The sequence below is a fragment of the Fringilla coelebs genome, assembly GCF_963513975.1.
Source record: "Fringilla coelebs genome assembly, chromosome: 17".
Taxonomy (NCBI): domain Eukaryota; kingdom Metazoa; phylum Chordata; class Aves; order Passeriformes; family Fringillidae; genus Fringilla; species Fringilla coelebs.
The window spans coordinates 3,339,824-3,363,409 of NC_140043.1; the positions used below are offsets into that span (position 1 = coordinate 3,339,824).

General features: G+C 50.4%; 1 protein-coding gene across 2 annotated transcripts; it reads left to right on the forward strand.

Moving 5' to 3' along the window:
* Positions 1–460: 460 nt before the first annotated feature.
* On the forward strand, positions 461–21,711 carry FBXO21 (F-box protein 21). Of its 2 annotated transcripts, XR_014616572.1 has the most exons (13): positions 461–690; positions 3,162–3,297; positions 5,786–5,880; positions 7,518–7,639; positions 9,263–9,409; positions 9,910–10,043; positions 10,257–10,393; positions 11,190–11,366; positions 12,045–12,177; positions 15,225–15,415; positions 16,298–16,455; positions 19,978–20,938; positions 21,073–21,711. XR_014616572.1 is itself a non-coding variant. In XM_084216956.1 (12 exons), exons 1-12 carry the CDS (start codon positions 485–487, stop codon positions 20,154–20,156), a joined length of 1,815 nt encoding a protein of 604 aa, XP_084073082.1. In that variant the 5' UTR covers positions 461–484; the 3' UTR covers positions 20,157–21,709. The 2 variants fall into 2 exon arrangements, 1 of the variants encoding a protein (XP_084073082.1); XM_084216956.1 differs by having other exon boundaries at positions 19,978–21,709.
* The last annotated feature ends 1,875 nt before the right edge of the window (positions 21,712–23,586 follow it).

A 23,586-nucleotide genomic window follows, 5' to 3' on the forward strand; every position in this document is an offset into this window, starting at 1 on the left:
ATTTTCAACACTGATCACACAGATGTGGTCCCTTTTTGGCACTCCCTTTCCAATACTGACCACATTGATGCAGTCTATCTCTAGCCCCCCTTCCCAATACTGACCACATCGATTCGGTCCCTTTTTGGCCCCCGTTTCAATATTGATCACACTGATTCGGTCCTTTTTTTGGCACTCCCTTCCCAATACTGATCACACTGATTCGGTCCCTTTCTGCCCTCCATGTCCAATATCGATCACACCGATGCGATCCCTTTTTGGCACTCCGTTCCCAACACCGATCACGCCGATGCGGTCCCTCTGTGCCCGCCGTTCCCGGTACCGACAGCCCCCGGTGCCCTTTCCGTCCCCGCCGTTCCCGTCACTTGTCAGACGCTCCCTTGCCCGTTCTGCGCCCGGCGCCGCGGCCGCACTTGGCGGACGCTCCCCGGGCCGCCCCTCCCCGGAAGCGCCGGCGGCCCCGGAGCGCAGGTAAACAGCCAAGATGGCGGCGGAGGCCGCGGGCCCGGCGGGGCCCGGCAGCGGCGGCGGGACGGGCCTGACGGACCTGCCGGGCGAGCTGCTGGAGCTCATCCTCTGCTGCGACGTGCTGGGCGCCGCCGACATCGGCCGCGTGTCCTGCACCTGCCGCCGGCTGCGCGAGGCGTGCCAGCCCCGCGGCAAGGTGTGGCGGGAGCGCTTCCGCCTCAGGTGGGCAGCGCCGCTCGGCCCGGCGCGCCCGGGCTCGGACGGGAGGGAACGGGCACCGCCGGCCTTCCGCGGCACCGGGGAATGTTGGGCTGGGCAGGGAGGGTCGCGTGGGGCGGTGGAAGCGCCGCCGTCACCGCCCGGTCCCTTCCCGCTGAGCTCCGCTCGGGCCGGGTGAGCCTGCGGCGCTCCGGTGGCACCGTGCGGGCTCCGGGCGGTGCGGGTGGGAGGGAGCCGTGAAGCCACGGTTCCACCCCGTGCCACGGGCAGGGACACCGAGCGGTGCGGGTGGGAGGCAGCCGTGAAGCCGCGGTTCCACCCCGTGCCACGGGCAGGGACACCGTGCGCGGTGCCGGGTTGCTCCAGGTTTATCCAGCCTGGCCTGGAACACTGCAGGGATGGGGCAGCCACGGCCTCTCCGGGCGGGTCCTGCAGGGCTGCTGCCCTTCCAGATCCCCTGGGGAGGGACCAGGCCCAGCCTGCTGCTCGCAGGGGCTCCCCCTTGGCCGGGGATCCGTTCTGTGGCCCTTTCCACCCCGGGGCCCGTGCATCCCCTGCGCTGCCAGGGCCAGCCCGGATTGGCCTCCCTGACCCCTCCAGAACTCCCAAAGCAACAGCCAAGACCCATCTCAGGACCGATGCTGGACGGCAGAGAGGTGTTTCTGCCTGAGGATGGATTTGGGCAGAGTTGTTCTCACAGACAGCCAGGTCCCTGGCGTGGGGTTTTGCTGCTGTCCTTTTTCCCCTAGGGGGCTGTGCTCGGTGGCACTGTGCAGATTTTGGCTGGGATGAAGGGTGACACTGGTGATGCTGTGCTGGTCTCAGCAGTCCTTAGGGCAGCTCTCCTCATTCCTGAGGCTGTCCAGGCTCATCTCCTACCTGCCTTTGTCTGTGTTGGCACAGGAGAAGCAGCAGAATTGCTTTCTCTCACTGCCAGTTGGCTCCTGAAATTCAGCTCAGCCCAAATGTGGGGATTGTTCCCTTTTTCCCCCTTTTCACAGGGGTAGAAAAGCTGCTGAGGAATTACAGCTTCACCACTGCACCAAGCCATGGCTCTGAGACTGACTTTCAGCAGTTCAGTGGCTGCAGTTCCTGCAAGTGTCAGCCTGGTTGGGATCCAGCAGCTGGAATGGGATGTGGTGGGTGATTGGCACAGGTTGCTCTCCTCCTCTCTCCTTGATAATGGAATTTTTGGCAGGAGGCTTCACCCTGACCTTGCCATTCTGGCAGGATTCCATCGTCAGCAATGGCACTTTCATCTTTCCAAAATTCCCACTGTCCTTCCAAGCCATGCAATTCTCCTTTTTAATCCCAAAATAAAGGACTGTGATGGTTATTGTGAGGTGGCTGCGTTTCAGCAGTAGCTGAAAGGCCAGGGATTCATCAGGAGAGAGGTTGTTATGTAATGTGAGGTTATTTGACTTTATTTTGTGGAGACAAGTGCAGGGGAGTTTTATTATTAACCAGCAGTGAAATACCTCCCAGGTGTTGTTTGGACACTGGTAATAATTATGATAGAGGAGGAGTGATTTCAATATTTGGCAAATTAAATATATAAATATGTATATACATATAACCTGAAAAGAGCCTACGACAAAGGAAAATGTTTTGTAATAATGAACAGCATTTCAAAATGTGGAATAAATCCCCCAGCAAATGAAAAGAAACCCCTTTCTTGCAGTTTCATTTCCAAAATATTTCCATCTGTGCTGATTATTGTTCATGTTTCTCACACAAGTGATCCTGGTGTCTTCACAGCAGCAGGAATTGCAGTGCTGGCACCTGTTTTATGGCACAAAGCTGTGTTGTGGCAGCACACACCCACTTTATTCAAAAAGGTGCTGCTAACAGCCCCCAAAGCGTGCCCTGAGGTTGGATTTTCAGCTGAACCTTGAAATTCTGAGTAAGCTGTGAAATGTGTGGTTTTTTGAGTCTCAGTAAAAGAGGGGGTTTTTACAAGAAGGCTGTAAGGTGTTGGGTTTGGTTTTTTTTCAAACAATTATTTCTTGTCTCTTGTCAAACTGCAGAAGCATTTAGCTGTCACAATTTGACTTCAGGTTGTGTTTTCCTCCCGTAGATGTTGCCACCAGCAAGGGCAGTGGAGGGAGCTGTGTTTTTAATGAGCTCCCCGAGGTGGTAGGAAGAACACAGGACAGAGAATTCCCCTTCTGTTCAGTGCCAGGTTGGCTTCCTTCTTTGTGGTAAACTCTTTTAATTATAAAACTGAAGCATTTAGGATGTTTAGGTATTGAAATCCTGGAGTGGGAGCCTCTGAAGGCTTCAGGAGAGCTGGCTTTTAAGTAATCATTAATGCACAGCTGCAGCTGGGGAGTTGTGCTTTGATGTCTGAGGTAATTTAATACAATTTAAAGCTGGGCGGTGTCTGTGCTCTTTCTCAGCTCCTCAAGTCATCCTGGAGGTTCTGAGGGAGGTGAAATATTAATGGTGCTGTTGGTTTGTGTGTGTGTGTGCAGGTGGCCATCCCTGCTGAAGTACTACAGCCACAGTGACAGTGTCAGCTGGCTGGAGGAGTACAAGGCACGGCACAACGCGGGGCTGGAGGCACAGAGGATCGTGGCCTCCTTCTCCAAAAGGTTCTTCTCAGAACATGTAAGTCCTCCTCTCCTTGTGTGTGTGTGCAGCAGCCCAGCCACCTGTCCAATAGAATCATTAATAAAATCATTAATCCAATCATTAAGGTTGGAAAAGACCTCCAGGATCAAGTCCTGAACCCTGTCCCTAAGCACCACATCTTCACGTTTTCTGAACCCCTCAAAGGACCTTTGAAAAGCCAGGGCTGACATTCCTGAATTCCCTCAGGGAAACAAATCTTGCCCCTCTGCAAGGAGAATGTGAGAGCAGCACAGTGCAGGTGTCTGTAGGGCTGCTTGTGTTGGTCTCACAGCTTTGTCTGCTGGGCAGAAACCAGAGCTCAGAGAGGCTGAGCTTTCTCACAGCACCCTGGGATGGCATCTCAAGACACAAAAACATCATCATTATTATTATTCTTTCAGAAATGTTGGGGCTTGCAAACGATGCAGCCACAAGAGCCCATGTTCCACCCTTGGTCTGCTGCCAGAAGGGTTTAGGTGAGCCCAGCACTGGTCCTTGCACCGACCCAACAGCAGCTGCTGCCAGGAGATTTTCCTTCCAAGGGTCCAGAAAACTGAATTTCTTTGAAGGACAGCAGTTGCACCACTTCCCTAAGCAGCTTGTTCCAATGCTTGACAGCCCTTTCAATTAATCAGTTTTTCTTAATATCCAACCTAGACCTCCCCTGGAGCAGCAGGAGGCTGTTTCCTCAACACTGCCTGAGCATTCACATCACCAGGGTGTATTCTTCTTTAAAAGTTCTTAAACCACTCAAAAGTTGTTTATTCCATAGAGGGGTTTTGCCTTTTAAAAATGTGTTTATTTAGTCCTTATTATTATTTTTATTAGGAAAAGGTTTTTCCTCCCCCAGAGGGTGCTGGGCACTGCCCAGGCTCCCCAGGGAATGGGCACAGCCCTGAGGCTGCCAGAGCTCCAGGAGCCTGTGGACTGCACTGCCAGGGATGTGGTGGGATTTTGGGATGTCTGTGCAGGGTCAGGAGTTGGACTGAATGATCCTTGTGGTAGCTTGGGGTATTCCATGATTCCATAATAATTCAGAGATTCACCTTCCTTGATTGTGATCAATTCTTTTTATTAGTTTCTTTTGCCCCTCTCTCCACATCACCTCAACTGTGCACTCAGAGATTTTACATTTCCTGACTTTGTGTAAAATGCTGAAACACAGCCAGAAGGGGAGAGAGTTCCAAATCCAGAGGTGTGTGGAGTGCAGCACACCCCGGGATTGCATTCAGCCCTGAAAGCTCTTTGCTTTGTGCTGGGAGTTCAGCCCCGGCTCTGGGAATTCTGAAGGCCACAGGGTTTGTTGACACAAAGCACAGCTGCTGTTTCTCACTGCAGACCTTGTGCAAGGACGAGTTCTGAGAGCTGTCACAAGCCCTTTGAGTTCAGGAGCAAAGCACAACAGGGCCACTCAGTTGCAAAGTGTGTTTTTGAAGTTCTCCAGCCAGCCATGGCCCTGAAATGCTTCTGTGTTCAGTGAGGAAAAAGGGAAATTATGGTCAGACTGACCTGCACAGGACAGGAGTTACTTGGCTGTAGCTGTGGATTTTGGCAAGCTGTGCAGCTGGGTCAGCCTGGAATTCTGTGAAATCAATATAAATACTTGCTGTAACTTTGGCTGAATTCAAAATCCCACACCAGAGCCGCTGAACAGCCCCCCTTGTATGGCTCCTGTGCAGAAGGGAGGCAGCAGGGCCAGGTGGGTGTTTGGTGTCTCCTGGCTGCTCTGTTCTGCAGCAGCCAGACATTTGTCCATGGAGAATTGTCAGAGCATTAACTGGGAGAAGCAGCTCCTGGATTCCTCCTGTTTTGATCACATATGCATAGACCATGGAGAGACCATTAAGCAATGCCCAAAGGCCTCATGATGAGAACCATCTCCTGTGGGGCCAGAAACTGCAGCTTGATTCCCTGCTCAGAGCTGAGAGGAGAAGGATTTCAACCCATACATGAGCCCATATCCTACAGTGAAAAGCTTGAAAGCCTGGGTTTTTTTTTTTACAGTTCAGCCAAAGTTTAAAAAGTAATTCTGAATTCTGGAAGAAAATAGCAGTTCTGAATATAGATGCAGAAGTGGTTGTTGCAAAAAATAAAGGCTCCTGCCTCTTCATTCCTTCACCCAGGATGAATCTCCTGCACAGGAGTATGGAGGGGTTTGGTCAACCACAAGCAGAAGTTGATTCCACCTTAAAATCGCTTGCAGCTTATGCCCACTCTGCATAAATGTGATTCTGCTGGTCCTGAACTCAGCATCACAGCCCTAAATGCTGCCGAATTGGGCTGAAATTGCTATAGAGTATTCCTGGGGTTCTCAATGGATTAATAAATCCATGAGTACAGTCTGGGAGTATTTGGGAAGCATGAGGTTCTTAAGATCTTTAATAAATTGGAAAAAAAAAAAAAGGACTAATTTGGTTTTGAGACTTTTTCTGAAGTCATGGGAGAAGCTGTTGTGCTGTGCATGACTCCTTGTCTGCTTTGGCAGGTGCCCTGTGATGGATTCAGTGACATTGAGACTCTGGGGTGCCCCAGCCATTTCTTTGAGGATGAGCTGATGTGTATCCTCAACATGGAAGGAAGGTAAGAGAGGGCTGAGAAATCCCTCTTTCACCACTTCAGGGAGAAAAATACCCTGGTTAATGCCTGACCTCAGCTTCTGCCCTTGGTCACTCATTAAACAATACCCCCAGGCTTGCTGAGGCCTGATTTCACAGCAGATTGAGTATTTCCAGAGGAAACCATGGAAACCTTGGCCCACAAGAGGAAGATCCTCTGACTTTGTGGTGCTTTTTGTTGTTTATGTCCTTGCCAGCTCATGGCATCTCTTGGGACATATCCCATGCACCCCTGCCTAAGCAGTTCCCGTTCTCTTGTTCCTTTTTGATTTAGGCCTGGATCAGTTTGCTGAACTGATTTGCAGGATTAGGCCAGAGCACCAGAGGGGAGCAGGAATCCTTCAGGAATGCCACCATGAATCCCTGTACCCTGAAATTCAGCTTTTTCTTTCCTATTCTGAGCTGGAGTAGGTTGGTCCAATTTTTGTCCCCAGAGAAGCAACTGAGTTGAATTCAGACACTGCAAAATTTGCAGTTCTGTAAATTATTCAGACAGGTGGTAGATAAAACCCCTGGGTTTTATCTGCCTGGGTAATCTCATCACCTTGATTAACACTGGGTAAGATGAGTATGTTTATTTGAAGGTTTTATTTGCTTTATTTGAAGGTTTTTCTGCTGGTACCACCTACACAGGCTGGGTCTGGTGAGATACAAAGCTGTGATAAATATCCTTAATGGGGCCTAATAGCCTTGATTAGAGGGACTGTTAATAGGGCTTGAAAAAACCCAACTGGAATGGCAATCATCTCATTTTTGCCTTTTCCCATCCATTTTATTGCCTTCTCTATTTGAGCTGGGCCTGAGCATCTCTCATTTGACAACTGGTTAAAAAGCTTTTGAGGCTTTGCACTGGCCAAATGCCTCCCCATAAAGCAGAATTGATGCTAATTACACCCTGATTAAGCTGTAGTCAGTGCCATTCAGGAGCATTAGGCTAAATCATCTCCCTGGAAGATATCCCAATAAAGCAGTTGTCCCTATTGAGGATCCCAGTTTATTGGAAGAAGATAAAATATTATGAGTTTTGATTGTCCTGCTGTCCAGGAGGTTGGAGAGGCTTTAGAAAGTGATGGGGCTTTGCTGTAAAAAGTTTTGGAATTTTGTCATCTACAGAGCAACTGTTGATCTCCTCCTGCCTTTTCAGAGCTACAGAGTTGGTTTTCCTCTGGGGAATTTTGTTTTTCTTCTGAATACTGTTGGACTGACATTCATGTCCCTCATCAATCTATATTTAATGCTGAGAGGATGCTTTAGGAGTGGCTCTGGAGAGATGCAGTCAGACAGAGGGTAATGTTTTATGAATAAAGTATAGGATTTTAATCAGATATTCCTGAGCTCCTTTAATTAGGATCTGTGTTGTTTCCCATGATAAAAGAATATGGGATGGGATGAAAATTGGAGATGATAGGAGCAATGTTTTGCAGGTTGTGTGGCTTTTTGTGATAAATTCCTCTCAGCATTCCCCTTTTGAGTTGACTTTCAGTGACAGTGCTTGTTGAGAAAAACAATAACCCAAACTGTAAACTTGTAAAACTTAAACCAGCTGTTCACCCCTCAAATACCTGTTAAGGGAAATGCTTCCTCTCGTGTTTAACTCTGCAGGAAAGGTCTCACCTGGAAGTACTATGCAAAGAAAATTCTCTATTTCCTACGGCAGCAGAACATACTAAAGAACCTGAAGGAGTATCTGCAGCGCCCCACGGAGCGACAGTCCTTCCTGGAGGGTGAGTCCTTGCCAGAGAGCCCAGCCAGAGCCCCTAATGACAGCTCTCCATCATGCTTTGACTTGCAGGGAGCCTGCCTTGCCTAGATTCCAGCAAGCCCTTGGCTAATGACTCAGAGTTCAGGTTGGATTTTGGATGTGTCTGGAATCCTTCCCATCCGGCAGCAGCGTTGCATCAAAATGTCAGGATGGCAGCAGGTGCTGTCAGTGCTGTGTGCTTGAAAAATCTCACCCTGGACAGCTGGGCTGAAGGCAGAAAATGGTAAAACACTGGAATCTTGAACAAGGTGCTGAGAAAAGGAGCTGTAGCTCGACATCCTCGTTACTGACATTGCTGCTGTGGCCCCTGAGCTGCTTCCCAGTCAGCTCCCTGCTTTCCCCCTTCCCAGGAACTCCTCAGATAAGGGCAGGGAGCAAGCAGAGGGAATTGCTGTAGCCTGAGCACTGGGAGTGCCCCAAGAACTGAGTGCTGGACTTTGGTGGGAAACAAATTCAAGTCCAGTCACATGATGGGAGGGCACTTACACCTGCTGAGAAAGACAAAGCTCTTTCTTCTGTTTTCTGCTCTTCATGTCCTCAGTCTGGTGGATTATTCTTCTTCTGTTTTCTGAATGGCTCAGAAGCTGCCAAGGGCTGTAGAAGAGTCCCTTCCTCTTGGTCCACACTCCAAAATGTCCCTGAAAGAGGACAAAAAAGCCTGGTTCTTGTTAATGCAATAGACTTTGAAGAAGGGGCTGTTAGGGCAAGAAGGGAAAGCAAAAAGTGGCATTTTCTAGAAAAAAACTAATTAATTATGAGACTTAGTCATGTGGGTCACAAATATGTGTGATAGGTCTGCCATGAACGTGCCTTTGAAGCACCAGCAGGAAGTGTTTTGGGAATTTCAGCAGAGGGAGCACTTTGGGAGGACAAGAAGGAGACATGGGGCCCTGCTGAATTTCTTGATTCACAGACCACTCATGGGCATGCTGACAAAGCCATGTAGGAGGCTGGAAGAGGTATGGTCCATGCAAAATCCTTGCAGCTGATTCCAGAGTTTGAACTAGAGGAGGCTTTGGAAAGAGCAGTGGTACCAAGGAGAAGGTTCTGTGAAAAGGAAATGTTTTCCTGCAGAGGCTGGGGCAGGAGGAACACGAAAGCTTGTTCTGTTCTGTGTTGTGCTAGGAAGATGGAGAGCAGGTGTGGAAGAGAAGGATGAATGTAGCAGATAAGGGAATGATGAACAGGGATGATATGGAGGATGTGACAGGGAGCAGTCAGAACTGAGGCAGTTTGAGTGCAGCTGGGATGGTTTCAGGCTCTGAATAAAAATCTCTGTATTTTGGGGAGGTGCCAGGGACTGCAGTGTGAGCACAGAGCTGGTCAAGCCTGACCCAGCAGCATTCCTGCTCAAGGTACAGATACCTTTCAGCGTGGTGGAGAGGGCAATACTGAGTTCAGCTGGTAATTTCTCATGTCAGCTCACTCTCTGCATTTTGTGTATCCAGGAGGTGACTGCAGGTTTCAGACACAGAGCTCTGCTGTTCTGCTGCAACCACTCGCTGCATGCCTGGAATGTAGAGTAGGCAAAACCAAGCAAAGAAAAAACTGAAGTCCTGTTTCTTATGCAGTTTGTTTTTTCCAGGTGCTGTTTTGATTGATCAATACTGTAACCCCCTGTCAGACATCTGCCTGAAGAGTGTCCAGGCTCAGGTGGACGATATCACGGACAAGGTGCGCAAAGTGCTGCGGACCAAGAACCCCAGGCACCCCAGCTTGGCTTCCAAGGCAGGTACTGTACAGAAATGTGCCTTCCTGCAGAGCCTTCCTGCCCCTCTGCACAGCTGAAACAGCTGGGGAGCTGTGGCAGCTTAAAGAGCTGTTGTTTTTATCCCCTGGCAAACAAAATTGTGACATTTACTGAAGCCATCATTCAAGAAACAGCTGTTCAGTAGCCCAGGGTTCAGTCCATCTGATGGTGAAAGAATTGGGAGGGGAATTCTATTTTTTCCCATTTGTCTCTGAAATCTTACTAGTCCTGTTATCTACAGCTGAGCTGTGGGACTGGAAAACAACCTCTTTCCTGCCAATCTCAGAAAATCATCAGTAGAAAGGTGCATGTTTATAATCTCCAAAGGTCAGGCAGCATCTTGCTCCTTGGTTTTATAAACACTGAGTAAAAAAAAATCTGGCTTCCAAGGGGAGACTGAGCCTGCCCATGTGAAGATTTCATTGCATAACGGTTGAGTGCTCTTGTTTTCTCAGTCTTTATTTCACTGCATGTGTTTGCAGGAGAGGTTCTCATTCCAGAAGTGGAACTTCAGAGGCAGGTGCTCGATGCCATGAACTGTGTCCTGTATGAGCAGCTGAAATACAAAGGAAATGAGCTGGATTACTACAATTCCCTGAATTCCTACATTCACCAGGTGTGTGTGTGTGGGAGGCTGCAAGGCTTGAGACACTTTATTTGTCTGAATGTAGCCAGACAAGTAATTCTCTGTGAAGAACAACTCTTAAATAAATATGTTACCCTTCAGTGCATATTCTGTCAAGTTGCATTTTCAGTTGTGAAATCAACCCCTGAAATTCCTGTTTTTCTGAAATCCCACTTTTGTTTTTGTCACATTTTTTTCCCCTAGGTTTTGATCCGCAGGACAGGAATTCCCATCAGTTTGTCTGTGCTTTATTTAACAATTGCCAGGCAGCTGGGAGTCAAACTGGAGCCTGTCAACTTTCCCAGCCATTTCCTGCTGCGGTGGTGTCAAGGGAAAGAAGGGTGAGTGACCTGCTGAACTCTGAAATTGTGCCCACAGTGACAAAAACCAGAGCGTATGTACAGCTCCACACCTGTGTGAGAGTGTTTAATTGTGTTCCATCTGCCTGTACAGAGGGAAAGATCACATCTTTAGAAAGGTTTTCCTAGAGCTCAGTTCTGCTGCTGCTGAATGGGAACAGATTTCCTGCTCTAGATCTAGAGGAGAATGTTTAATTATTATCCCTCTGGAATTATAACCTATACAGGTGGAAAAGCCAGATTTTTAGGAAAGTTTTCTTAAAACTCAATTCTGCTGCTGCTGGATAATAACATATTTCCTGAAATAATAATACCCATGAGGTGATGTGAGAATTATGGAAAAGAGAGAAGGTACCAGGTAGCCTCTGTTTGGGAAGGAGCTGAGAAATGAAGATGTTTAGGAAAGTTTTCCTAGAACTCAATTCTGCTGCTGCTGCTGAATGGTAACAGATTTCTTGCTCTAGACCTAAAGGAGAATGTTTAATTATTTTCCTCATGGAATTAAAACCTATACAGAGGGTAAAACCAGATCTTTAGGAAAGTTTTCCTAGAACTCAGCTGTTGCTGCTGCTGAATAATAACAGATTTCCTGAAATAATAATACCCCTGAGGTGATGTGAGAGTTATGGAGGAGAGAGAAGGCACCAGGTAGTCTCTGTTTAGGAGGGAGAGGAGGAGTGAAGGACACGGGTTGGAAGTGCTGAGGGAAGAACAGAAACAGCAAACCCTGCTTTACCATGAGGCTGATCACAGTTTGGGCTCTCTGTTGCCTCCTCAGGAGCACAGATATTTTTGACTACACCTACATTGATGCCTTTGGGAAGGGGAAGCAGCTGACAGTGAAGGAGTGCGAGTACCTGATCGGGCACCACGTGACAGAGGAGTTCTATGGAGTGGTGACCTCCAAGGAGGTCCTGCAGCGCATGGTGGGCAACCTCCTGAACCTTGGCAAGAGGTGAGCTGAGGATCCATACCCTGGGGAAAAGCACCTGGGTACATTATCTGTATGTCCAGTATTGCTGCTGCCAAAAGGTGTCACTCACCTCATGAGATCCTGAAAATTCCCTGTGCACAAGGCATTTTAATCTGAGGGGAAACACAAATATTTAATGAAACTAGTTCCTCTCAAGAAAATAGACAAGATGTTTTATTTTTTCTGTGAAAAGCTGATAGGGACTGTCCACCTTGAGAGCAGAGCCTTTTCCTGTCATGTGGTAGGCACAACCCCCAAGTTCAAATGGGCATTTTCAGAGATCCTGTTGGTGTACTGAACATCAAGTTTTGTTTCCAAATCCTCCTGATAATCCCTTTCCTGAGCCACAGACAGACTCACAGGAGTGGAAGGATTGTTGTAGGTGTCAGGGGAACAAAAGGAAGTGGCTTGGAGAGGGAATTCTCCATGTGGGATTATCTGACCCAGGAGAAGAGCAGTGGGTGGGAGGGCAGCGTTCAGTGATCAGGTGTGGAGTGCTTTTCCTTGTAGCAGGCTGATGTGGTCAGTGACAATCCGTGCTAGAGTCACTGCTGTGAGCATGCTGCACCTGCAGCACCACCCTGGGGACTCCCCCTGTCCCTGGGAGCTCTGGGGACAGGGCTGCAGAGCCTCACAGGTGAGTTTCCTTTCTGCTGGCAGAGAGAGCACTGACCAGTCCTACCAGCTCCTGAGGGACTCCTTGGACCTGTACCTGGCCATGTATCCAGACAATGTGCAGCACCTCATGCTCCAGGCCAGGTTATACTTCCACCTGGGAATCTGGCCAGAAAAGGTACCTGGGCAATCAGGGGAATGCTTTGGGGAAGGCTGAGCACTATTAACACTGGGTTATTGATTTCTGGGCTATGTCAGCCTGCATTACAGTCTGCCACAAGTTGTTTCTGTAATAAATGCAGTTGGAGGAGTTCTCACATTGCAGGGAATCAATTTGAAGCAGGGAGAGTGGATGATTCTTGGCTGCTTGTCCTGGGGGAGACTTGGGAGCAGCTTTGAGTCATAAGTTATGATTTACAGCTTGTCTTGCAACCAACACCATGGACTGTGAGTTCTAAGAGCATCCTGTTTGCTCTGTGCCTAAATTGTGATAAAGCTCCTTCTGGGCTCCTGGAAAGGGAGCAATTACCTTATCAGAAAACTTTAGGAAGTTATCTTTTATAAATAAAACCAAAGCTGTGCTCCCAACTTTGGCCACACAGTCTGTGGCTCTTGTGAAAAAGCAGCTTGATATTCCTGTCCTTGGAATTCCTTTTCCTTCAGGGTAACAACTCCAGTCCTGTTATCTTGGGAGTGTGGGAAGGAAGGTGCTGAGATTTACAGGTTATCTGGATCATCCAAGGTTTTCACTGAATCAGGGAAGAGCCTGTAGCTCAAAAAATCTGATTTTTTTTTTTTGGTGTCACTGCAGCACAGAGGTTTTTCCTACTCAGAATCCCCTGTGCTGGTTCAGTGGAGCCTGTGCCAGTTCCATCTGTGAGGATTGGGAAGTGGACAGGAATATTGGCTGGACAGCTGAGCAGAAATAAAGCTCTTCCCACCAAATCAACTGGAACAGGATGCTGGAGAAGCTCCTTTCTTCCCTTTGGAGAGCAAACTGTGCTAAGCTTGGCCTTCCTTTCTTATGGCAGCAAATTTTAGGGTCAGCACAGAAAAACCAGCACCAAAATATTGTGTATGGGAGGGATTCAGTGAGCTGGATATAAATAGGGAGCACTGAAAGATCTTCCTGCCCCTTCCTGGCATTCAGGGATGTGTTTGGAGATCACCAGACTTGGATTTGCAGCCCCCCAGAACACATAACCCAACCCCAGGGCCGAGTTTTACTGAGCTCTCTGCACCAGCTGCAATGGAAATGAGCAAATTTGGATTTTTCAGGATTGTATCCAGTCGTTCCAGGCTGTCAGGCAGGATTGCAGCTAACCAGAGAGAATGCTGTGTCTGACAGGACACAATGTACCAGCTTTGACAGGGGCTGCCAGATTTATGGATGGGTAGGAAATCTAAAAAGTCCTGCAGAGCTACACTTAATGTTGCCCTAAATATTTGTAAATAACAGTAAATAAAACTCCCTAGAATCTCTGGCAGCTGTGGTTACTTACTTCCTTTAGGATTTTTCATGATTTTCACATCCTTCTTAATTCTTAATAGAATTAAAGTGCCCAAGAAGCCTGAGCTGTGCTTCTTCTCATGAATTACTCACCTGTCCTTTATTTAAATTGATTTTCCTCGATTTTTGGCTGCTGTTCATGCTGAACAGCCTGAGATTTCCATTCCTCTTCTGCTGCTGCTCTGAACTTAATGACCAAACCTATGATCAAGGAGACAATCCTTTTGCCAGGTGCCAAAGTGTGGCAGATTTTGGGACTTGAGGATTTGATGTTGAGACAGATGCCTGTCTTTTCCCAACGTGTTTACACAACATGCTGGGTTTTTTTCCTTGCTTTTACCAAAAAATGAAAATTTGCTTTGCCTGCCTCTAACAAACTCAGCAGCAGGTGCTCTGATGTTGTGCCAGAGGCTGTTGGGAGGCTGGAATTGTGGATGTGCAGACCTTGCTGCTCTGTGTTCTTTGTCATCCTGAGACAAGCAGCTTTTCTGTCTTGTTCCTTGGGAAAACATCATGGAGGTTATTTCCATTTCCTCCTGTGCTGCCCTATTTTTGCTCCTCACAGACATGCTGAGAAGCTCTTTTAAGTTAAAATATTAGTTCTCAAGAGCACCAGAAGTCACCTGGAATCACTTCCCAGCAGCATTTTTGGGACATTGGGAACTGCATTCTCATGACCAGAAACTTTGAGAGGTGCTCTGTGGGCACTAAACAGGACGTGATGAACTCATGGGGCTGAGTTTTAAGGAGCTGCTGAGCTCTCCAGTGCCTTTCCTGAAGCTGGGAGCTTTACAAAGAGAAAAGGAATAAGAACAGGCTGTGTGCAGGCTGAACACAAAGCTATGGCAGAGAACAGTGTGGAAGATGTTGTGGCAGATCTCAGGGCACTCAGATGCAGCTGACTGCAGCAATATATCTTTATGTGTTTATGTCTGGGTCTGAAAAGAGAGGTGTGTGCTGAGGAAGGCAGGAGACTCCCTTGAAATGGAAAATGCAAACCCCCTCCCTCCAAACTGTTATAATTTTGAAATTTAGGGGCTCTCAGGTAAAGGTATGGGAGTAGGAATAACAGTTCTTTAGCAGGAAAATTAAAAATACAAATGCAATAGTACAAAAAAAGGAAAACAAACCACTGCCAGAGTCAGAGCAGTCCCTGTCCCCCTGTGTGTCAGGGTGGGGGCACAGCCCCATCCCATGGGGGCTCAGCCCTCCTGCAGTGCCAGCTGTGGCTCTGCTGCAGCAGGATCCTGCACAAGGGGGGAGTTTTCCTCTGCAGCTCCAGGGCTGCTGGAGATGGGCCTGCTCTCCCTCTGGGAATGCAGGGCAGGAGAAAGCTGCTCCTCTGGGAATGCAGGGGGCAAAGGCTGCTGTGCTGTTCCAGGGCAGATTGTATCCAGGTAGGAATGCTTGGCTCCTGCCCTGGGCAGAGCATCTCCCCATGGGATGGTGGAATTTGATCAGCCCTGCAGGGACACTCACTGGCCATGGACAGCAGATAATTAATAATTAATGGCCCATGAACAAAAGAGATCTGGAGGGAGGATTGGCTGTGAGAGAGATAAAGAAAACTGCCCCATGAACATCAGAGAACTGCCCCACCATAACAGATGGGGGTGGAATACACACTCACAGCTACACCTTTCAACCTAAGACAGTTTATAAGTTGTGCTGCTGCAGGGACGTGTCCTGAACCTGTTTTTGCTGTGGTTTGGAAGGTCCTGGACATCCTGCAGCACATCCAGGCCCTGGACCCCTCCCAGCACGGGGCTGTGGGGTACCTGGTGCAGCACACCCTGGAGCACATCGAGCGGCGCAAGGAGGAGCTGGGCCCCGAGGTCAAGCACCGCTCGGATGAGAAGCACAAGGAGGTTTGCTTCTCCATTGGGCTCATCATGAAACACAAGAGGTGAGCTTGGAGCCTTCCCCAGAGTCAGCTCTGCAGCAGCAGAGCAGAAGGGTTTGAGCTGACAGCAGTGAGATGTGGTTTAGTGCCAAGGAGGAGTGGGAAATGCCAGGCACGTGCGTCTGTCCCGTGCAGGAAAGTGGAGGAGGCGCTGGGAGTGCCTGGAGAGAGCAAATGTTTGCACTGCAGAGAGCCTGACTTGTCTGAGTCATCCTCTGTCACACAGGTAGCATCCCCACAGCACAGAGCTCTCCAGGAAACAGCAGCAATCACTTTATGAGGGACTGTGCCACAGAGTCAACTTCAGAATCTATTCTGATATTCCCAGGACAGTCTGTGAATGTTTTCCTGCGCTCTCATTCCCTGTTCCTGCCTGCACTGTGTTGCTTTGGCCACTCTTCTGACTCCCCAGGACATCCAGAGCATATTTGAGGGGCATCAGCAGTGACAGTTAAAACCTCTCACAGTTAACCCCATGAATATTCTGTAAATAGTGATGGCTTTCTTCTCAGTGTTGGGGTTCCCACGTCTGTGTGATGAGCACGGAAGAAGTTGCACAGCCCAGCAGGGTGGTTGATCCTTCCTTATTTCTTCCTTCCTCTTCTGCCTGCTGATTTGCCATTCTCATTCTTGCTCACATTTAGTTTTGCTTTGTCTTCAGCTGTTTATTCCTGTCTGTTTATCCAGTCATTCAGAGTCACTTCCCTCCACCTCAAAATGCAAACACAAAGTCTTTCTGAATAGTTGTATTTTTCTCCCTCTTGCTCCTCTCCTCCTTGTGCCAGCTCTCAGGAGGTTTCTATCCTCTTTGTGCTCTGTTAATCTTGAGGAAAAAGAGCTGGCTCTCGAGTTTCCACAGCCTTTGTGTGCAATTTCTTGAATCAGGTATGGCTACAACTGTGTGATTTATGGCTGGGATCCTGCCTGCATGATGGGCCACGAGTGGATCCGGAACATGAACGTGCACAGCCTCCCCCACGGCCCCCACCAGCCCTTCTACAACGTCCTGGTGGAGGATGGCTCCTGCAGATACGCTGCCCAAGGTGAGCAAGGGCTCTGCCCACATCAGGACAAAGAGCTGCTTCAGTGATTAATTAAGTGTGGTTAACGAGGCTTGTACAGGTGGAGGTGGGAAGGAAATGATCCTGAGCCGTGGCCTGCTCTGTTTGCCCTCCATGAAATCAGCATTGCTGGGATGGCCATGCAGGCTCACTCTGGTGTGATCTCCTCTTGCCCCAGGAGTGTTTTGGACACTCTGATGATGTAAACCTTGATTGCTGCTTTGAAAGAAATAATTCAGCTTCTGCTGGAGGCTGAAGGTCAGTCAGCAGCTCCCCACAGCTGTGCCTTGGACAGGACCTGGAAATAGGATTTAGTGAGGGATTGCTGGTCAGGACATAGTTCTGTCCACTGTCACATGCCAGGATCCCAGGGGACACAGGTAACCTGGCTGTTAGTGCCACCTTGAAGCAGAACAAAAATGAATGTCCCTTCACAAGTGCAGGGAGGTGTAGAAATCTCAATGTCACATGTGCTTTATGCAACAAACCATAAGAGGAAACTCTTGTCTGGTGGTCAGAGTGTGTGGTTGGGATGCAGGAAGAACTGTTGAACTGAGGTTCTGAAGAAAATTACAAAAGAGAAGCACATCTGCGACTCTGTTCATTGTAACAATGTTAATTTGCCTCATGTTTGTGTTCCCCCTGTGACAGGGAGGTCCCATCCAGGCAGGGCAGCTGCACAGCCAGAGTGTGTTGGGCTAAGGGAAGATGTGGAAGCTGCTGGAGGGAGAATGCTGACCAAAATGCCCTTTCCCTGGCTGCTCCCTCATGTTCTGTCCCTGAGTGTGACAAGAGGTGGTTTTACAGGCAGGGACACTCCTCTCTCTGTAGATCTAAAGTGCAGGTGTTTCCCACTGTCCTGAGATTGGCTTTTTTATATTCAGAAGCCCACAAAGATGAAGTGGCAAATCCTGATGGCTCAGATCAGGCAGGGCTTGGCCTCAGAGAGTCTTAAACCCAGAAATGCTCGTGTGCCATGAGTTGATATTAAAATGTGCATCTTGGTAATTACCTAATCAGGTAATTGTCCCCAGTGCTGCTGGGGCTGAGTCATCACTTATCTTGTGTCTAATGATGTTTAAACAAACAGAACCCTGTCTGGTCCCACAGGGTAGGCTGACACTGTTGTCTCTGTGTAGGAGACACTGCTATCACTGCATCTCTGTGGCCTGCAAGAGTTCTGATATTGCTGGGGATAAGTGAAGGGTTTGTTCTTGCTGCTATTGATATCCCTTCTAAAACATCCTCAGATCATTTGGGAAGGATTATTTCATATCCTCCTGACCTGACTCTGGGGAGGGAGGGAGAGATTTTACTGAAAGAATCCTAAACAAATCCTCATGTGGAGTTTAATTTAACCAGCTCAGAAATAACCTCAAGCTTATTATAGATAAATGTACCTCAGTTTGAGGCCTTCCTGTAAATCTGTGGGTTGAGTGCAGCTAATTCCAGAACTTCTGTGTTGTTCAGGGAGTTTAGTACCTGTCCACTCTTGTCTGTGTTTTGTTTGCTTTGTGACAGCACAGGAGAGAGATCTGTGGCTCAAAACTGCTTGTCAGCACCTTTGGGAGGCTCCCACCTTGTGCTGAAGTCAGCCTGTTCCCCTGCCAGCTGCTGTTCAACCCCTGCAGCTCCATCCCTGCAGCTCCCCATCCCTGCAGCTCCATCCCTGCAGCTCCCCATCCCTGCAGCTCCCCATCCCTGCAGCTCCCCATCCCTGCAGCTCCCCATCCCTGCAGCTCCCCATCCCTGCAGCTCCCCATCTCTGCAGCTCCCCATCTCTGCAGCTCCCCATCCCTGCAGCTCCCCATCCCTGCAGCTCCCCATCTCTGCAGCTCCCCATCCCTGCAGCTCCCCATCCCTGCAGCTCCCCATCCCTGCAGCTCCCCATCCCTGCAGCTCTCCATCCCTGCAGCTCTCCATCCCTGCAGCTCTCCATCCCTGCAGCTCTCCATGCCTGCAGCTCTCCATGCCTGCAGCTCTCCATGCCTGCAGCTCTCCATGCCTGCAGCTCTCCATGCCTGCAGCTCTCCATGCCTGCAGCTCTCCATGCCTGCAGCTCTCCATGCCTGCAGCTCTCCATGCCTGCAGCTCTCCATGCCTGCAGCTCTCCATGCCTGCAGCTCTCCATGCCTGCAGCTCTCCATGCCTGCAGCTCTCCATGCCTGCAGCTCTCCATGCCTGCAGCTCTCCATGCCTGCAGCTCTCCATGCCTGCAGCTCTCCATGCCTGCAGCTCTCCATGCCTGCAGCTCTCCATGCCTGCAGCTCTCCATGCCTGCAGCTCTCCATGCCTGCAGCTCTCCATGCCTGCAGCTCTCCATGCCTGCAGCTCTCCATGCCTGCAGCTCTCCATCCCTGCAGCTCTCCATCCCTGCAGTTCCTGAGCACAGCTCCCAGCTCAGCCATGCTGCTGCAGAGCACTCAGCAGTGCAAATTGTTTTTCCGCAGTGGTGCAGTACCCAGAAAGGTCCTTTGCAAGCCTCTAGGACTGCACCAGGCTGCTGAGGCATGGAAAGCTCTGGTGCTGCTGGCTGCACACCCTGCCATGCAGCAGCTTCAAAGAGCCTGCATGGATTAATAGGAATTCTCTGTTCCCACTAATGAACTGGATTTCAGAGACAGATTATTCCTGAATGACATTCTCTGCACCCCAGCTTGTTCCTGCCCTGCCCAAAGTCAGTCTTTGATCCTGATGCAGCTTTTTTTTTTCCCTAGCTAATACTACCTGTTTTATCTGGCACTGCGCTGGAAAAAAATGACATCATTTGGGGAGTGCTGCAGGGCTCCAGCCTGTGGGATTTACTCCCAGTCCCTGCTCTGCACCAACACTGGGGAGCAGAGCTGCTCTTGGCTGGGGCCACCTTTGGGGCTCAGTGTCCAGGGGTCACCTTTGGGGTTCAGTGTTGTTTAACTTTGGTGCATAATGAGGTTATCTGGAGGAAAGGAGCTGCTGTGGGAAATATTAAGCGTGTCCTTCTTAGGGACTTCCACTGGACTTGGGGAAGTTTGGATTTAGGGAGGTTTATTTTGCTGGAGGCACATGCTGGGCTTTGGCATGGTGGAACACAAGCTGAGGGAGGAGGCTCTTGGCTCCTCTGCCAGGACAGCCTTGTGCAGGTGGGCTCACCTTGGAGCATTTGAGGGGGATCTCTCCTAGAACAGATCCCCCAGGGCTGTGAGGGGTTAGGGGAGCAGAGCTCAGTGCAGCAGCTTCTCCCCACACTTACAGCCGAGTCCTGGGAGCAGCATTCTGCTCCTCCAGCCTCATGCAGGCAATCCAGGCATAAAGCAGTTGCCATGTGCCTGGTCAGGGGGGTCATCAGGAGGGGAGGCTCTGTGAGCAGTCACACTGACCTGCTCTGCCCATTAGGCTATTTTTTTCCTCTCAGGCACCAGATTTGGTGTTTCTAGAGACACAAACAAGGCCTGAGAGAGGCCCAGGGTTCACTGCCCTGCATCAGGCTGTTGTGTGCTGGTAACTGCTGCTTCCCTTCCCTGACAGAGAACCTGGAGTACAACTCAGAGCCTCGGGAGATCCCTCACCCCGACATCGGCCGCTACTTCTCCGAGTTCACCGGCGTTCACTACCTGGCCAACACCGAGCTGGAGATTCGCTACCCCGAGGACCTGGAGCTCACCCGAGCCACGGTGCAGAAGATTTACAGCTCAGGCAAGGAGTGAGTGCCAAAGGCAGCCTGGGGACAGAAGCAGCTGGAGTGTAGCTTTACCCTCTCTGCAGAACTTGCGTGGGAAGCAAGTTTGGTGACAATCCTTTGGCTTAATGCATTGAAAACTGCACTGAACTTGGAAACTGGTGCTACAGCATCTTCCCGTTGTCTGCCTGCCCGTCCTGGCCCAGGGGCACAGGGACACTTTGGGACTTGAGGCCCAGCAGGAGGATCTTGCAGGGACAGCTGTGCCGGGAGCGTTGTCCTTGGGAAGGATCTGCACATTCTGCTCCTTCTGTGGTGGCCTTAGAAGGTCAGCACAGCGAGATCCTGGTGTGGAATATGGAGGAATCCCCTCTTCCAGAGAAGGAAGTGGCTTGTCCTGGCAGTATTTTTGTTTGGCTGTGTCTGTCTGGTTTGGTTTGAGTGTGTATCCCATGCAGGCAATAGTTTTTAAAGTCTCTCACGTTTCGCTGTTGTCTTCTCCAGTCTGAATTTCTGGGTCAGGTATTGCTTCACCTCTGTAGTCTGATTGTTCCTAGAGCTACTGTTCCAATCCTGAATATCCTTCTGGGCCTGGCAATATCCTCATGGGCCTGGGAAAGAGCTCCAGCCACGAAACCAGCAGCAGTGAGGCTGGTGAGCAGTGCTGACCCGGGGGCCAGGTGGCCACCTCGCCGACGGCAGAGACCCCGAAAGCAGAGGAGGAGCTCCTGGCCCTTTTCCATGCCTGCTGAACACACCCAGCCCACGTCCTGACCTTGTTCTTCGGTCTGTCCATGGTGTGTGTCCAAGGTGGGGTCCGTGGCACAGCCATGAGTGTTCCCAGAGGATTTGGAGCCTCGTGGGGATGTTTGGTGGGACCCTGAGTGACTTCGATGGACGCGGAGCTGCCACTCGCTGCCATCTCCAATTTTTTTTTCCAATAGGTATTTGTGCAATACAGTGGAATGATGACTGGAACCTGGCCATCCCTGGAGTCAGCCAAAGCATTATGGAAGCAAGATGTTAATTCCTGCAGCTTGAGGCCTTCTTCCTTCTTGCCAAAAGAAAACGGATTCTAGGGGGGCGCAGGCTTGGCTGCCTACAAGGGAGGAGCTTTAGCAGCCCGAGGCACATGACTTTTAATCTTGACTGAAAGGCCCAGACAGAACCACTGCAGAAGAGGTTTTCCTCTGGGCTCAGGGGCTGTGGGGTGCAGAGTGACACAGTGTTTGTGCATATCTTTGTGGTTTCTGAAGCAATGTGTGTAGAGTAGCTGCAGCTCGTGTCTCCTGTCACTGTCCACTTGCAACACAGTAATTCTTCTCTCTGAGCTGACAATTAGGGCCCTGTAGAGGTAGGTGGATGCTCTTTAGTCTCTTATGCACTACAGGTATCTCCATGTGGAATCACAGCCCTCCTCTCCAGCAATGCCTGCCCTGCATGTCACCTCCTGCAACCCTGAGCACTGGTTTGCTGTGGAAATAAATGCTGAGAGCCCAGCACTTTGGTGGTGGTGGTCTGCAGGGATTTGGGGCTCCAGGAGGAGCAGCCTGTGGGGAGAGAGTGAGGAATGCTGAGGGGGCTCTGCTCCAAGCACTCTGTCTTTAAAGAGTCAGAATCCAGAATGGTTTGGGCTGGAAAGGATCTTAAAACTCCTCTTGTTCCATGGGCAGGGACAGCTTCACTATCCCAGGTCTGTCCTGACAGGAACCTGGAGGGAGGGAGGGAGGAGTTCCCATGGTGAGGCAGGGTAGGGAATCCTCAGGCAAAAAATCTGAAATTCCATCTCTTGTTCTTGAGGGTTGGAGTAGACCCCAAACCTCCAACCCGCTGTGAAAGCAGATCCCAAAATATTCCTGGCAGGGATGCGGGGTTGGGAATGGGGCTGGTGAGTCCCAGGATGGCTGAGAAGGGGCGGAGCAGGGCTTGGGCTCCCCATTCCCAGCTGCCAGCAAGATTCCTGGGGCTTTGTGCTCCCTTCTGTTGCCACTGGGCCTCTCTCCAGTGCACCCAGGGAATGACAGAGCTCACAGGAGCCCTGAGCATGAGGAGCTGCCTGAGCTGCAGCCGGGCCATAAAGAGCCACAGGAGCCAGCAGAAAGCACCCAGAGTTTCCCTGGGAACTGGCCAGTGCTTGCCAACCCCCCTGGAGAGCTGCTGGGTGCCTCAGGGTCCCAGAGCTGCCAGCAGGGCCCTTTCTGTCCCTCCTGGGGCCACTCTGTGCTCACTGCCCAGGAGGAAGTGTGGGAGCTGTTGCTCACCACAGACTGGTGTGGCCCGGGGTGCAGAAGGGTTGGGTACTCAGGGCAGCCCTGGAACTAAATCCTCATCCCTCTGGCAGGAGGTTTTGGAGGAACTGTGACCTCAGGCAGCTCTGCCTGCTCTGGGGTCTGCCCACATCCACAGCTGGGCTGTTGGTGTTGGGTCACCCAGAGCACCAGCACAGCCTTGGAGGTGCCAAATTTGGAAAGATTGGGCTGAAAAATTGGAAATATTGGTTCAATGTGTTTTCCACACAACGTCAGCCCAGGGGCCAAGTCAGATTTTGGGGTTAGAGACAAACCCAAAGGGAATGGTGAGTTCCCTTGGTCTCCCATTTGGGAAGGGTGTCCCCACTGCCTCCAGTGCTGCTTGCCCAGGGTGGAGTCTGGTCTTGGGGAGGAGAAACTCCCCTGTGAACACCTGCTCTGTGAGAGGCCTCAGCCCAGCATCCAGGGTGACCAGGAGAGCTGGAAACCCCCAGGATACATCCAGGGTGAGCAGGAAAAGCTGGAAACACCCAGGATGTATCCAGGGTGAGCAGGAAAAGCTGGAAACCCCCAGGATGCATCCAGGGTGAGCATGGAGAGCTGGAAACCCCCAGGATACATCCAGGGTGAGCAGGAAAAGCTGGAAACCCCCAGGATACATCCAGGGTGAGCAGGACAAGCTGGAAACCCCCAGGATAGCTCTGTGTCCATGCTGGAACAGCCTCTTGGAATGCACCTGGGTTCCCACAGGGTGCCCATCCACGGCCCAGCACTGTGGGAATGCCTCTGGGGGATGGTGGGGTGGCATTTGGGATTTGCCTGTGCCCCTCCCCTCCTGGCAGGGCAGGCACTGTCACCTTTTCCCCAAGGGGACAGCAGTGGATCCCAAAAGCTCCTTGTTGTCCGTGGTGATGTCTGAGTCCATGGTGTCCATGTTAAAGGTGGTGCTGATGCTGTCCCTGGGGATTTGTCCTGTCCTGTCTGTGTGCAGCTCTCCCAGGAAGGTTTCTGTGGCTTTCTGGAGAAGGTGGAATTGCCTCCCCTCTCTCCACCAGGTACAAAGCCAGGCCAGGTCTCTCCTGTGCAGTGCCACAGTCCTTGGGAGCAGGGCCTGAATTCCCTGCAGTTCATGCCCTGCTCTCCCTTCCCCTTCCCATGTCACAGCCACCCATCCTGGGGACAGAACAGCCCCAGTGCTGGCATGTGAAA

Bases quoted from the DNA above. Each gene is read 5' to 3' on its own strand.
- FBXO21 (XM_084216956.1), top strand. From the start codon at position 485: ATGGCGGCGGAGGCCGCGGGCCCGGCGGGGCCCGGCAGCGGCGGCGGG. The intron at 12,178-15,224 runs GTACCTGGGCAA...GTGGTTTGGAAG, and splicing joins TGGGAATCTGGCCAGAAAAG to GTCCTGGACATCCTGCAGCA. The intron at 15,416-16,297 runs GTGAGCTTGGAG...TTCTTGAATCAG, and splicing joins CTCATCATGAAACACAAGAG to GTATGGCTACAACTGTGTGA.